Source organism: Brachyistius frenatus, unplaced genomic scaffold (assembly GCF_029030835.1).
Source record: "Brachyistius frenatus isolate BFR_SWC_R1_liver_20210118 unplaced genomic scaffold, ASM2903083v1 Contig_19, whole genome shotgun sequence".
NCBI lineage: Eukaryota > Metazoa > Chordata > Actinopteri > Embiotocidae > Brachyistius > Brachyistius frenatus.
The window spans coordinates 895,329-909,749 of NW_027210618.1; the positions used below are offsets into that span (position 1 = coordinate 895,329).

General features: G+C 36.5%; 3 protein-coding genes across 3 annotated transcripts; 2 read left to right on the forward strand and 1 right to left on the reverse strand.

Moving 5' to 3' along the window:
- Positions 1-19: 19 nt before the first annotated feature.
- On the reverse strand, positions 20-4,791 carry LOC138619185 (interleukin-17 receptor A). Its single transcript, XM_069695482.1, has 11 exons — positions 4,678-4,791; positions 4,524-4,545; positions 3,787-3,930; positions 3,481-3,593; positions 3,260-3,380; positions 2,745-2,792; positions 2,503-2,651; positions 2,318-2,392; positions 2,143-2,212; positions 1,580-1,675; positions 20-1,498 (listed from the first exon to the last, which is right to left on the reverse strand). Exons 1-11 carry the CDS (start codon positions 4,789-4,791, stop codon positions 759-761), a joined length of 1,692 nt encoding a protein of 563 aa, XP_069551583.1. The 3' UTR covers positions 20-758.
- A 2,291-nt stretch (positions 4,792-7,082) lies between these two features.
- Positions 7,083-10,758, forward strand: LOC138619032 (troponin I, slow skeletal muscle-like). The gene is made up of 7 exons (XM_069695197.1): positions 7,083-7,227; positions 9,115-9,147; positions 9,468-9,509; positions 9,601-9,732; positions 9,816-9,905; positions 10,011-10,181; positions 10,267-10,758. The coding sequence occupies exons 4-7, from the start codon at positions 9,628-9,630 to the stop codon at positions 10,351-10,353; spliced, it is 453 nt and encodes a 150-aa protein (XP_069551298.1). The 5' UTR covers positions 7,083-7,227; positions 9,115-9,147; positions 9,468-9,509; positions 9,601-9,627; the 3' UTR covers positions 10,354-10,758.
- Positions 10,759-11,851: 1,093 nt separating this feature from the next.
- Positions 11,852-14,021, forward strand: LOC138619031 (troponin I, slow skeletal muscle-like). The gene is made up of 6 exons (XM_069695196.1): positions 11,852-11,881; positions 12,139-12,180; positions 12,279-12,410; positions 12,844-12,933; positions 13,223-13,396; positions 13,582-14,021. Exons 3-6 carry the CDS (start codon positions 12,294-12,296, stop codon positions 13,666-13,668), a joined length of 468 nt encoding a protein of 155 aa, XP_069551297.1. The 5' UTR covers positions 11,852-11,881; positions 12,139-12,180; positions 12,279-12,293; the 3' UTR covers positions 13,669-14,021.
- The last annotated feature ends 400 nt before the right edge of the window (positions 14,022-14,421 follow it).

Consider the following 14,421-nt stretch of genomic DNA (forward strand, 5'->3'; position numbering starts at 1 on the left):
ATTTGAAGTCTCTCAACAAATATTTTCAGTAAAAAGCATGTTGTAATACAGAAGGAAGACCATATTTAGTCAGTGTCCATGTTTTGAGATATTAAAAGGTTTACAGCACATTATATTGTCAGTTCATTATATACACATACATATATCTAAAAAAGAGTGTCTCCAAAATTAGTTTAGCGCTTACCTTTTCCACTGTTACAAAAATACTACAAACTTTGCCCAGAAGGCTGAACTTCGACCCAGAACAGTGTTTACACAGCCCTCATGCATCAAGCACAGATCTCTGCAGTGTAAACTTCTCTGATATTCTCTTGAGCAAATAAAATGAATGCAATACGGAAAAATACTGAAGAACAGACAGAGCATGCCTATATTGTACAAATTTACAACTAAATATAAATGTTTGCGTACAAAATGTCCACATAAAAGTATTTTTTTACATTAACAAGGGTGTGATATTTTAATGAGTTTTCTGTTTCCATTCTACACAAACAATGATGCACTAATGCACTTGATATTTTTGTCATCTCACAACATCTTCTTCATGAGCATCTCAAGATCCTGCAACTTTATCCAACCAGTGGCACGTCATCAACAAAAAGAGTGTTTAACTTAACTGAGGAGCCCATTTGAAGCTTTTCAGACGTGTAAAGTTGTGTTTCGTCCGCAGTAAATCCACTCTCTTGTGTTCTCACATGTTTGATGACTTGGTTTGACTCTATTAAGAAGTTTGTGAATGTTTTTTCTTTTACATAGAGTTAATCTGAGGTCTCCTGAACCTCCAACTCTGAGCTTTCTATTAATTCCTCTTCAAACCACTTTGGATGCTCCAGCTGGTATGCATGGAAAGCCTCTATAGCATCGCGCAAGGCTCTACCTGAGGGGCACTCGTAGTATTTGTCCTCTGAAAGTCCTTCGATTTGCTTCACTCTGCCCGGTTCATATTTTTCTGTGTCCAGGATTCTGAAGAAGACCTCCTCAAACTGTTTCATTAGCTTGTATCTCACTGTGATGTTGAAAGGTGAAGGAATATCCACCTCAGAACAAACATCATGAAAGTAAGCCACAATGTAATTTTTAAATGACGCAGAGCAGATAAACTGGGGGACCATGAGGCTGAGGGATGGAGTGAGCATGTCGCCTGTGGGTGAACGGGCGTCCTCTCTCAGAAAAACCTGCTTGTCACCACACATGGCTCTCCATTTGGCTTGTACCCCCCGTGAGCACAGGATTAATATCTTATCTGAAGAGTTCTTTACTTGCTCTTTGTGGCAGTCCAACCACTGGATTTTTCCCAACACTCCCAGTCTGGTAGAATCCAGCAGATCCAGGACCACTTCAGTACCACATTTGGTTGCCATGAAGGCACAAAGCTTGAGAACAATATTTTTGTACAGAGGGTGGTCGAGGGAGTAGATGATGAGGATACGTCTCCTCTCTTGGAGTTGAAAAACTCCTGGTTGTTCTTCGGCAACAGATGAAGATGTGTTCAGAGGACCTGAGAGACGAATGAAGTCACTTATTATTTATCTATTCAAGCTGCATGTTCCAGGTGGTGCATTTATAAAAGAAGACAAACCTTTGTGAGATGCTCTCCACAGTAAATAACCAAGACAGCTACTGATGACAAGCAGCCCCACAGTGATCTTTATAATTGAAGTCCGTTGTGGATAATCTGAAAAAGAAGAAGAAGAAATACACATCATTAACTAAATACAGCTACAAATACAGTGTGGATTCAAATATTATTCTAAGTTTAGAGGCAAAAATTCAAAGAGCAAAAAAGATTTAGAACAGTGTTGAAGAGTAACTAGTCACCTGTAATTAAATTACAAAATGAACATAGATATAATCCGTTAGTTATTAAGAAAAAATATGTACTTAAATTATTAAATTGTTACTATTCAAGATGTTGGTGATTACAAATGGGTTATCTGAAAATATTATTTTCTGTAAAAAGCTTGCATATAGAGCATCTATTCTGTTGCTTTACATCATTTCACTGCTTAGGAATTTCTTAGACAGGCTCCATTCACAGGCACTTCAAAAGTAACCTTCCCAACACTGATTGAGATCCACAAATGTATGTTTTATGTCACATGATCATTGAAAATCTACTATATTGTCAAAAGTCGTACTTACATTTGCAGTAATCGATGGTTTTGTTGGGGCTCCAACAGTCATTTTTGCATTGCACAAAAAATGGTTGGATCTTTGAAACAAGCAGAGAAAGAGGAGCTCTTGACATTTTATCAGCACAGGGGATATTACTTCATAAAGTGTTAAGGTTGGTACATTAAACTAAAATCTAACTTACTATTATTAAAATTTCACATGTTGAGAGTTGCCACAGACCAAAATCAAATGTCACGTTCAGTGATGTTCTGTTTTTCTAGAAGACAAAATACATTTTGGTTTAAGGTATTCCCTCTAAACAAGCAGTCAAATAAAGTTATTCATGTCATCGTTGACATATAAGGGCAACATATTCAGCGTGACTACCTTTGAGACATTCCTTGAGTAATGGGAACCACTGTTGTGGATGGAAACTTGGTATCTCTCCGAAAACTGCGCTGCCTCAAACCCAACAGTGATGAACAACATTTTATCAATTGACACAGCAGCAAACATGTGAGGCTTCCACAGGCTCCCTAAAATGACAAAAACACACACACACTACAATGTCCTGGTTCTCCCTGAGTACGCCATTAAAATTCAAGAGAAGCAAAGAATGTAAAATTCACCATTTTCCAGACACAGTTGGGTTTTCTGGATTCTCGTGTCAACACATCCTGACAGTAAATATTACAGAAAACAGATTAGATCATTTCAAGGTTTGAGTGTCACCTTGCTGAAACAGCAAATACATGTTTAAAGTGAAGATAAAAATAAGAGCTGCAACAATTAATTAGTTGATCTACACAAAATTAAACAGTAACCATTCTGATAATTAATTCAGTTATTTTCAAGCGAAAATCTGGTCTTCTGCTCTTGTATTTATGGTAACTTTTATAATGATGTTTTTTGTACTGTTAGGTGCAGAAAAGACATCTGATGAGATTGGGATCAGCATTATTCACTGTTTTCTGATGTTTAACTGAAAAAAAAACAATCTGTCTGTTCTTTATGAACACAGACATTAACTAACAGTAAATATAATTGTTAGTTGCAGTCCTGTTGAACATTCTTTTGGTCTGTGAGTAAAACAGTTTGATAAATGTCTCATGCCTCTAGTAATCTACATCTTGATGTAACTCACCTGGGATGGTAATTTGTTTTGTGAGTAGGAAATCTCCAATATCAGGTTCTGGCAAATTCACAACTGACACCATGTATGTGTGCCAAGGGTCCACCACAACTTCATCCAAGGAAAACGTCCACTAATAAAGACAAACAACATCGTAGACGTCTGTACGGCGTGTAAACTGGTGAGCACTGCAATCGCAAAAGTTAAGTAAACAAATAATACTTCTGTTTTACCCTGTTTGGATTAAGGAGTTTTTTTAAACTGTAAGAAAACTGCACACAGATGCTTTGATTTGTGGTTTTATCCAAAATATTTATCTGTGATCCACGAAGGGTCCTGATGGATTCTGTGGACACGAAAGAAGATATATTTTATAAGACTGCTGCTATTTTCTATTCGGCTTTGAGGAAACACTGACTGGTTTGCATATTATACTTTTGCATTTCAGAATGTGAGCCACATTTATGATATTGTAGTTTTAAAATTAAGAACACCGTGTGTTTTGTAGTCACAGAGGTTTAGATTTTAGTACGACTCACCATCAGGCTGTAATCTCCATGACACATTCATAACAGGAAAGAGCCTGTGTTTGTCCATCCCGACTTCTTCATGCTCAGGAACCCACTCTGCACCGTTGGGAGAATAACTTCTATGTGCCACCATGCGTTTGTCTGAGCAGTTATCTGACATTTAGGGAACATTTTCCATATTATTATATTTCAAATGAATTATGTGTAGTTATGCACAGTGGTGGAAAGCAAAGTATATTATCTTGAGCACTGTACTTCAGTATAACTTTGAGGCACTTATACTTTGCTTATGTATTTTAATTTCCTGGTACTTACTCTACAATGCTACGAAAAGGAAATATTACATTTGTCTGATAATTTAAATAGTTACTTGGCAGTTTCAGATTAATGATGAAAATGTAATCAATAAAAAAATGATGTTATTACAGTTTAAGATAAGATTTTATCAAGCCCTACCAAGCAGTACATGTAGCAATTTAAATTATATTTACTATCTGCAACAACAAAGTGACATGCACATTGATGTATTCAATAAATATAATCCAGTAATATAATATAGAATGAGGTGGGGAATACTTCAAAATGACAATTTTTACTTTTGGCAAATAGGCACATTTTAAAGATAAAACTTTAGAAATTTACTTGAAATAACTATGTAAAAAAACAACAACGAGAAACAGCTGTTCTTTATCTGTAAAGTAAGTATTCAAACTTCATTCTACTGATTTGACAAATAAGATACTTACGAATTTTGCAGTGGTCAAGACCCTTAAAAGACACAAGATAAAACAAAACATGTGACTTCATGAAGCTCTGACTGTAAATCCCCATCAATCAACTTTTATAAGACAGCTTGTATATTAATATGTAACAAAAAATATGTAATAAATAAGTCCTCACCTGTTGGCTGCAGTCCTGACGTTTGTCCAAAACCCTCAGAGAATTTAACACTGCAAGTCCAGCAGTCAAATATAAACAGAGAAAAGGAAGATGGATAATTCTTGTATAAATCATGTGGAAACACTTTAAAAACTGCAAATTTAAAGAAGAAAGAAGTAGAAATAAAACAATCAACTCGGTTTGGAAAGATGGCTCAGTAGTTTGTTTTCTCGAACAGAAAGCTCATATCAGCCAATGTGATGTGTTTCATTTTTATCAGGTACTAACATCTGAGACAGGAAGGAAGGTCTTGTCAAACGTGGTTTGTATAACATTGCAGAGACTGAAAAACAGCCGTCTTAATCATGTTTCCTGTAAGTATGTGACAAATAGAAGTGATTGCAGTGTGTGTTTGAACTGTAGACCAGACCTTAAAACCAACAGCAAACCAACTCTTTAACCCTCCTGTTATCCTCGGGTCAAAATGACCCCCAGCTGTGTTCAACCAAGTTGTATTTTATTTTCATATTTTTTGGGATCATTGGTGACAAGGAGGCTGTGAGGGTTTCTTTAAAGAATGATCACCAATGATCCCAAAAAATATAAAAATATAGAAATAAAATGGAACTTGGTTGAACACGGCATTTTGACCCGAGGACAACAGGAGGGTTAAAACATCAAAGAGTCACTAGGGGGCAGCAGTGGATAAATTTATAATCAGGAGTTTTAAACCGCATGCATCACAGTTTGGTGCCCCGAAATGAGTTTTCAGTGAAATGTTGTCCAAGATAATTTATGCCATTATAAGATGAGTTAAACTGCTTCACAACAGCAACAACAAACAATTTGTTCAAAAGCTTTAATTGCTATTTTGAGGGGTGTTTCGGGATTTGTCCGACATTGCAGTAAAGACGTCAGCAGGACTTGAACTGGGATGAAGTGATTACAAAATCAGTCCATTAACACTCTGTAAACCAACCAGAACACCTCTAAAACCACGTTTTTATATCCAGCGTGACCCTCAGGCAATATTACCTCAATATAAAGATAACAGAACATCTGAGTTCACAAGATCAACACACAAAGCCAACAGACGCAGGATGCTGACCACTAAACCTGCCGCTATTCACTGCTTGGTAATCCTTGGTTGGGATTACTTTCTATAGGATAAAATGCAGCCGAGGCTATGTGTCAATTCCTGTCGCATTGTCTCAGAGGAACTGTGGCTCCTACTGGACGTTCAGCTCGGCTGTATCAGTTTACATAACACTGAGACAGACAGACAGACAGAGAATCATGTGACACTGAAATCGGACCTGAATAGCCAGTGGAGGTTTTATTTGAACTCTCCTCTGTGTGAGAGCAGTGTCATGGCAGTTATGATCCACAAGCCAGCATGGCATCTTGAGCCAAATATAAAAATATACTATTATTCAGTACAGCTGCCCTAGGTTGTGAAGTGACGTGCTGTGTTCACATGTATTCCCAGTCTAGCACTGAGAATTAAACAACAAATAAATTGTTTATAACACAGTATAATGCAGCTATAACCACATATGATATATAGTTGTTGTGTTTGACAAATCCTCCCTACAAACTCCGCCTTTGACACATTTAAGCGGCTTATAAAGTTCATATTTGTGTGCATGTATGTGTCTGTAAGTGATTTGTACATGTAAATAAACAGTTAAATGCTCTATAACACGTATTCACACTTAGTCACATCATATCATATACGACAGTATCAATCATTTGTTAAATGATAATACAACAGTGATAGATGCTAAATAACAGTAGGTTGGGTCAAAATAATATTTCACACGATATTCAGCCTGTTAAAGCTCTTGAATCACGCTGTACATTTTTGTTTTAGCCTTGTTGGTCACCTGCCTCAAAGGATAAGCATTGTTGTTCTTTCTGTCCACTACTTTGGTCCAGACTGAATGTTTCAACAACTGGATTGAGTGCAATGAAACTTTGTACAGAAATTCATGGTCAATTCAATTAATCCTATTGACTTTGGTGATCCTCTGAATTTGAATTCATTGTAAGAGCATGTAATGCTAATGTGAGCATTGCAGTCAAAGCACCTCTGTGCATGGCTGTATACTCCCAGCTGTAGATAACAAAAAACTTGAAATTCAACTTCATGAACTTCAGACAATCAGCTTTTACAAACTGATGTTAAAAGGCACTTTTACAACAGCTGGTCTTTGATGTAATCCCCCCCCTAGTGCACAATGACAAACACACAATGGCACACAATTAATAAGCAAACATGCTCTGAGCGCCAGGCATCTGCAGAAAGAGTGGCTCAGCTGTCAGTTAGGTGAGGGACGAGTGAGGTGTGCCCTTCTGCAACGTAATCACGTGAAATAAATGGGTCACGGGTTGAGGGCGAATCAGAAAAGGATTTTGCATTATGTTGCAGCAATTGTCAGGTGGACATGGGTCTATTTTAGTGAGCCAGTCACCTGATACTTTGAATACAGATCTTTCTCTAACAGCCGTAAAGTGTGTTTCCTTTTCCTCACTCACTGCTGCCCTGTCTGACTTCCTCTCAACTTCAAGGTAAGTTTCATACAATAATCAACTTGGTATTTATCAGAGGAAAATGTCAGTCAATCAGATTCAATAGGACTCTTTATCCTTACATTGTAAGATGAAGAGATCTTCTCTCCTACTTTGTCAACCGCCCAGGTATCCAAGTACCTGTCTTTATAGCCAGATATTTGACTCGGTCAAGTCAAATTGGGCTTTAATGTAGGGAGCAGTGAAGACTGCATACCTGCATGTCCCTGATACAGATACTACAGCTGGTATTTAAGGGAGGGAATCCAAGCTATGTAGCTACTTTTGTCAAGGTCTTAAAGCAACTTTCTGAACGTGGCAGTCCTGCTTTGACTTCTTCGACACTTCAAGCTTCTTAAAGATCTAAGTGAGGAAATGTAACCTGAGGATTAAACTTCCCGACCAAAAATTTGCGCTGGTAACAGTACGCTTGACCCATCGATGTGGTTAAAAAGCTGATGTGATAAGTGATGATGGTTTGCTCATATAAAGTGGCAACCTACAGGGTGCAGGGGCAAGGCTGCAGCCTTCTTAAAATTGTCTACTGCTTTGCTAGTTTACCTCAACGTTTGCCCTCTGTCAGGCTGGCTTAATTCAAATAATGAAATGAATTATTGTGTTGAGTCAGAAGCACTGACATGTTTTCATTTAGCTCTAACACTCTAATCTGTTTATTAATGTGTACTACCATGGTTAAATTCATTAAATACATTAAGTAATATAGTTTTAAAACTATTACAACAGAGACAAATGAGGAGACAAATATAATATACTTTAAGTCCTGTTGATTTTCAGAACAGCAAGCTAACCTGGAACATTTTATGTGGGTAACAGATAAACTTGAAAACGAAAAAAATCTGAAATAAAAATATGGGTGTTTCACATACATCTTTCACCAGACAGCACAGAAGATCATTAAAATCACCACAGTTTCAAGGTGGATACCAAAATTAATGTCTCCATCTCAGTATCTGACCAAATATGAAATATGGTCACTTATTGTGTTGAATAATGGACAAAAAAGTGTTTTTGTAGAACATTATAAAGTCCTTTTGAATATAAAATGTCATCGCTTCATCATTTTATACTACTAGACAATTTAGAAATGTTGTCACAATTAGTGTCCAGCCACAAATGTATTTTTTGAGGTCACACTGACCTTTGACCTTCAAGAGCTAAACAGATCATCCTTCAGTCCAAGTGTACGTTTGTGCCAAATTTGAAGAAATTCAGACCTTAACGTTCAGGAGAATTGGATTTATAGACGGACAACCCAAAAAAAACATTTGTGTTTCTCCCAGCCATGTCTGTCAACACTGCGGAGGCATAAATAGCATCAATATAAATCCTAATGAATTTGGAGTGAGAGCTGTGTTTTTTTTAAAATAAATCTGAGTCTCGACAGGTTTGGTATTGTTCCTCTTCTAGCTGCCAAACCTTGATGCGGTTTGGCTTTCCCTGGCAGTATCATGGCCACAGCAGCTGATGGACACAGTAAAGCATCGAGGCAATGTGGCCAAATATAGCTGAGCAACAGGCTTCACATCAACCATGTTAAAACAACAGAATAATTATCTGTTTCTGGAAGAAAATTAAATATATCTGAAAACCCCTGAAGACAATTAGACTATATCTGTTTCACAATGAACTATTTAGATTCACCAATCATACTAATTACAGAAAATACTAGGGATGCAACTAATGCTTATTTTCATTATCGATTAGTTTGCGGATTATTTTCTCAATTTATTGACTGATTGATCTGTCTATAAAATGTTCCATTCTAACTTCTTTATGCCCAGGATAATGTATTCAAATTGCTTATTTTATTTGACCATCAGTCCAAACAAAAAATCCTGTGCTTTTCTCTTTCTTCGTGTTCCAAAGGTACTAAAAGCTGCAGCCATGTCTGAAGGGTGAGTATTAATGCCTCTTTAAGTAAACACAATTCAGGACACTATTTTAAATAATACAAAAATAAACAGAAAAGGAAAGATGGAAACCACACAGTAGAGAATACTTACTTATGTACATTTGACGGTTCCACTTTGTTTTTGTGTTTATTATTATCACCATCATTAATAGAAAAACATTGTTTTTTGGTCTACTTTTCATTTAATACGATGATAAAGACCGGTGAGTCAAAATGATTTCCTTATTCATCATTTTTAATACATTTCATGTGACATTGAAAACTTATATTAATATCTACATTTGTGTTTAAATATTCTTTGTCAAAGAGAAAACCAAAATATTCAGCTACCCGCCGACTGCTTCTGAAGGTAGGTCTATGTGAACAGTATTTAGATAATAGGTGACTGAGCACTGGTTTGGTATTTATCAGGGCTTCATTGAGACATTACTATCTTTCAGTCCAAACTTCTAAAGAAGGCAGCTTCTATGCTGGTGGCTGAAAGCGAAGAGTTAAAACATGAGAAAGAACGAGTCGTGAAGGAGTGCTTCCCTCCGCTGAAACTGTCAGGTCTGTCAGCCCAGGAGCTCCAGGTACTGACGCAGCAAACCATGCTAATTCACTGATTATTTATATTTGACATAATTTTGACTGCTTTTCTTTGTGTTCTTTCCAGGAACTTTGCAAAGAATTAAATTCTAAGATTGAAGTTGCGGATGAATCACGTTACGATATGGAGGTTAAAGTCTGCAAAAATGAGAAAGAGGTACAGAAAATTTGAACCAGGGATTGATGTCAAAAGTAAACTTCATAATATACTGACCTCATGGGATGTTATAGATTTTGTTCAACGGTGATGTTTGTTGCACAGATCCAGTCGCTGAATCACAAGATCATTGAACTGAAGGGTGTAAAGAGGCCCAGTTTGAAGAGGGTGAAGAAAACGACAGATGACGTGCTGGGTGCATATAGCGACACCTCCAAACTCATGAAGGCTGATTTCAAGGCCAAACTGAAGACAGTGAAGAAAGATGATGAAAAGGTAAAACTGGCAAATCTTCACAAATAAAAAACAAAATGAAAAAGTAGTTTATAATCTACTGCATCTTTTGGGTTTTTTTCCTCAGAGGGAAGAAGTGACGGACTGGCGTAAGAACGTGGAGGCCATGTCTGGCATGGACGGCAGGAAGAAGATGTTTAATGCCGGACAATAAGAAGGTGGCTCATCTTAAATAAGGTTATGTTAGCAACACGTCATCTTCCTAAAGTCAACCTTTAGTATGCTCAAATCTAAGTTGTTTTTTTTTCATTTTCATTAAATCCCTTAGTTCATCATATTTCAGAAATATTGTCAAGATTCGAGAAGGTTTCCATGTCATGATAAAATAAAACGGGTTTAAAAATAATGTATTATTATTTAATGTCAGCCTGTGTAAAATAATACCACTGTATCAATTCATATGCCATCAATTCAATATTATATATACTGAACTCTTTGCATATTGAGGTTTTGATGAATTAAAGCATGATTTTGTTTCAAAGTGCAGTATTTGTATTACACAGATGATGGCGCTGTCTCACTATCTGTAACAAGTGACGCTGATTAAAAACTGACCATTTGTTCGAATTGCCTTTGTCATGGATTTTTTTAGTAGATCTCCTGATTCAATCTTTAATCTTAATCTAGCCTATTCTAATACCACTGATAAGCATGATGTATCAGATTAAAGAGATGATAATGACTCAGTGATGAGAGTAAATCTGGTGTTAGGGATTTCATGTAGAAGTGTAGTGAAATACAGCACACTGGCTGCCAGGATAGAGGAGGCTATTTTAGTTGACCACTCACAGAAGGCAATAGGAACCATTACATTTGACTTGAGTTTTCTTGTAGTCATTTAAAGACAGAGACTGATCACATCGACTGGGCTTTCTGCACAGATTAAAAAAAGGTATGTGTCTGTCTGAGTAATGATCGTGTGGCTTCAGCATACCCTATGCACCCTTTTCATCTGCAGCATTTATGTAAGATAACTTAATTAGAAGCAGGTGCCTTAATATATTGTGACACATGAAGAACCAATAGAAAACATAAAAGCAAATTTACAGTTTATAAAATGTAATATTTTTGAAAAGTTGGACTTTAATAAGACATTTTCTGCCATACATTTGATCCATATTCAAAGATTGTAATTTGCACTTCAGCCATTTACTTTACAGAGTAGTAACTATTTATAATTTCAGTTACTATAATAAATGCTGCCAGGAATAGTTTTTAGTTTCAATAATTTGAAGTTTTGTCATATTTTATTTTAACTCATTTGGCAATAACTAATTCTGATTTTGCTTCTGATCTGGCTTCCTTGAAAAGAGACTGAGGTCAATTGGGATTAAAAGCAGGAACATCACTCAAACTATCCGCAGCACTCACACGTGCAGTGTTGCTAATTTAAAGGCTTAATGTTGGTATGTTACCATACTGAGGTCTGGATGACTCGGTCTTGGCTCGGTCAAAAAGAAGTGAATAAACAGTTTGTGCAGTAGTAGAAACAGTATATGCTTGTTTATGAAGATGATATGTGATGAGTGTTTGTAATATCTCTTACAAGACTGTATGCATATATACACTGCTACTAATGTTACTGCAGCCAACCTTTTCTAAAAAAAAAAGCATTTTCTGACTTCAGGATACATTTTTTTGAACTTTTTTGCAGACAAAAACCAACCATGTCTGAGGCGTAAGTGATGATTAAAAAAAAAAATATATATATATATATGTATAAATCAATATTTCTAAGCTCAAAGTAATTCTTCAGCTCTTGAACATGTCGACAATAATTCTTATCTTTTTTCCATTTCTTCTCTGCATTGTGATATCCACCACAGACCGGTAAGTGCTTTATATAATTAGTAAAGCTTACTTAAAATGATAAAGTCTTCACTTCAATATGTAGTGCTCTGTTGTAACTGTTGCTACATTCATTTTTTGTCTACCACAGAAAAAATCAAAGATCACTGCATCTCGCAGACTGGCTCTTAAGGTACTATGTTCTTTGTCTTTACTACAACTGATATTAATTCATTGCATATAATATTTTATGACAATATTCCATCCTTCAAACTTTGAAATTGAATTTAGACCAAGCTGCTTAAAATGGCAGCTATGATGTTGGAGAAGGAGACGGAGGATAAGAAGGCGGAGAGAAAAGCTACTTTAAGTGAGAGAGTCCCTCCACTTCAGCTGTCTGGTATGCCATTGCAGGACCTTCAGGTACGTGTCACTGCATCAGTGACTCCTCAGGGAGAAAACATGTTTGAGATGCTCCACACATAAGTCTCCCTCTGATATATATAAATGTGTTTATATGCAGTTGAAGATCTATATATCTATCTGTAGTTTATAACTTGGTCATGTAACTATTTAGAGCAACCTTCAAATCATTAAAAAAAAACTCATAGAAATGTAATTAATTCACATTTCAATAGATAGCAAGTAAACACTAATAATGGGTGTAAAATCTACACACAGTAACAATAGAAGACACCACATTGGTTTCTCTTGTGTGATGTTTCATAAGTAAGTGAGTGGTGCACCACGATACAGAAAGATAGTTGACATATGCAACTGTGCAATAAGCCAGAGGATTGCATGGCTCTCATAACTTTGTTCAATAAAGTTGACACTATTCTCTTTCTACCTGCAGGCACTGTGCAAAGAACTGCAGCAAAAGATTGAGGTGGTAGATGAAGAACGCTACGACATTGAAGCCAAGGTGGTCAAAAACAACAAGGAGGTGTGCATTCATCATATTCTTCGATGTACATGTCGATTTAATTTTGTCTTCACTTTATGGATGTGTTATTTAATTCATGATCACAAACTGATCTTAATGAAAACAAAACCAGCAGCAGCAATGGAGGAAATTTCTTTTGTTTTTGACTTTTATATTTATTTAATGTTAACAGCCTCACTTTGTGCAGTTTTCATCATTTTTAAAACTATTTTTATTTGATTGAATGGGACATTTCTAAACTGGTGGTGCATATCTGCCTACATTGTACTTACATTTTTGTTTCCTGCAGATTGAAAATCTGTCTCTGAAGGTCTTCGAGCTGAAGGGCAAGATGAAGCGACCTGCCCTCAAGAGGGTGAAGATCTCAGCTGACGCCATGCTGGGAGCTCTGCTGGGCTGTAAGGTCAAAGAGTCGGTGGACTTCAAGGCCAACCTCAAGACTGTGAAGAAAGAGGAAGAGAAGGTAAGAGCAGCAACGAGAACAGCAGGGTGATGTATTTTGGGTTCGAGTTGGCTTAAATCATTTTAGTCTGGCTTGACTCCTTCATTTTAACTTGGATTTGATTTAGTTTGCCAAGACGCTGTAGTAATGCTCGTTCTTTTGTAAAAACACAGTATCACTAACAATTATTTTCTTCCCATGAACAGAAAGAGGAAGTGACTGACTGGCGTAAGAACGTGGAGGCCATGTCTGGTATGGAGGGGAGGAAGAAGCTGTTTGATGCCGGACAATAGATTCATAATTCTGGACACTTTAAGTACAAATGCTGTTTTACAGGGGACTATAGAGTAGAGGGGAAAATATTAGTGAATTTGCAAGGACACTGTGTGTGTTTGAGGAGTGTGAGCGTGTGTATAGACTTCACATGCGATATGCAAAAATATGCAGATCTCAAGGAATGTAATTGTATATGTTGCATGAAGATGAGTTGCACTGTGTCGTGGTTTTATAGTTTTGTCACTTGTAAAACTAAATTTTGAACTGTCTATATTTCACCAAAGAAAGAAAGAAAAAAAAAATCTAAATTGACTGTGTTTCTTGATCTTGAAATGTCTGGACAAGAACATCATAATAAAAACTGATCTGATCAACACAGAAACCTGATGCAGCGCTTTCCATTTTACATATTCACTTTATGATCTGAGTAGCTTCGTGACATTAGAGTGGGATCACAAAAATAGCCTTGTAGTTCCAACCTCTGCCACAATAACCAAAGCTGAGAACAAACTTATCACATCATCTTTAAAAAAAAAAAAAAAAAATCAAAGCAGATGTAACATTTGTATGTTACATGAACAATGAAATATGAAGGGTGAGGGCTACAACAAACTTCTCACTCAAAGCAATGAGGGAGCAGCAGAGCAACAAGAGTCATTGTTATAGCAACATTTAGGCAGTGACTTAAATTATTTCATTGTAAAATGATGCTATGATAATAAATGGATTAGCTTTAGATTTGTAACAGGCAAAACAAGCAGAACTAGAAC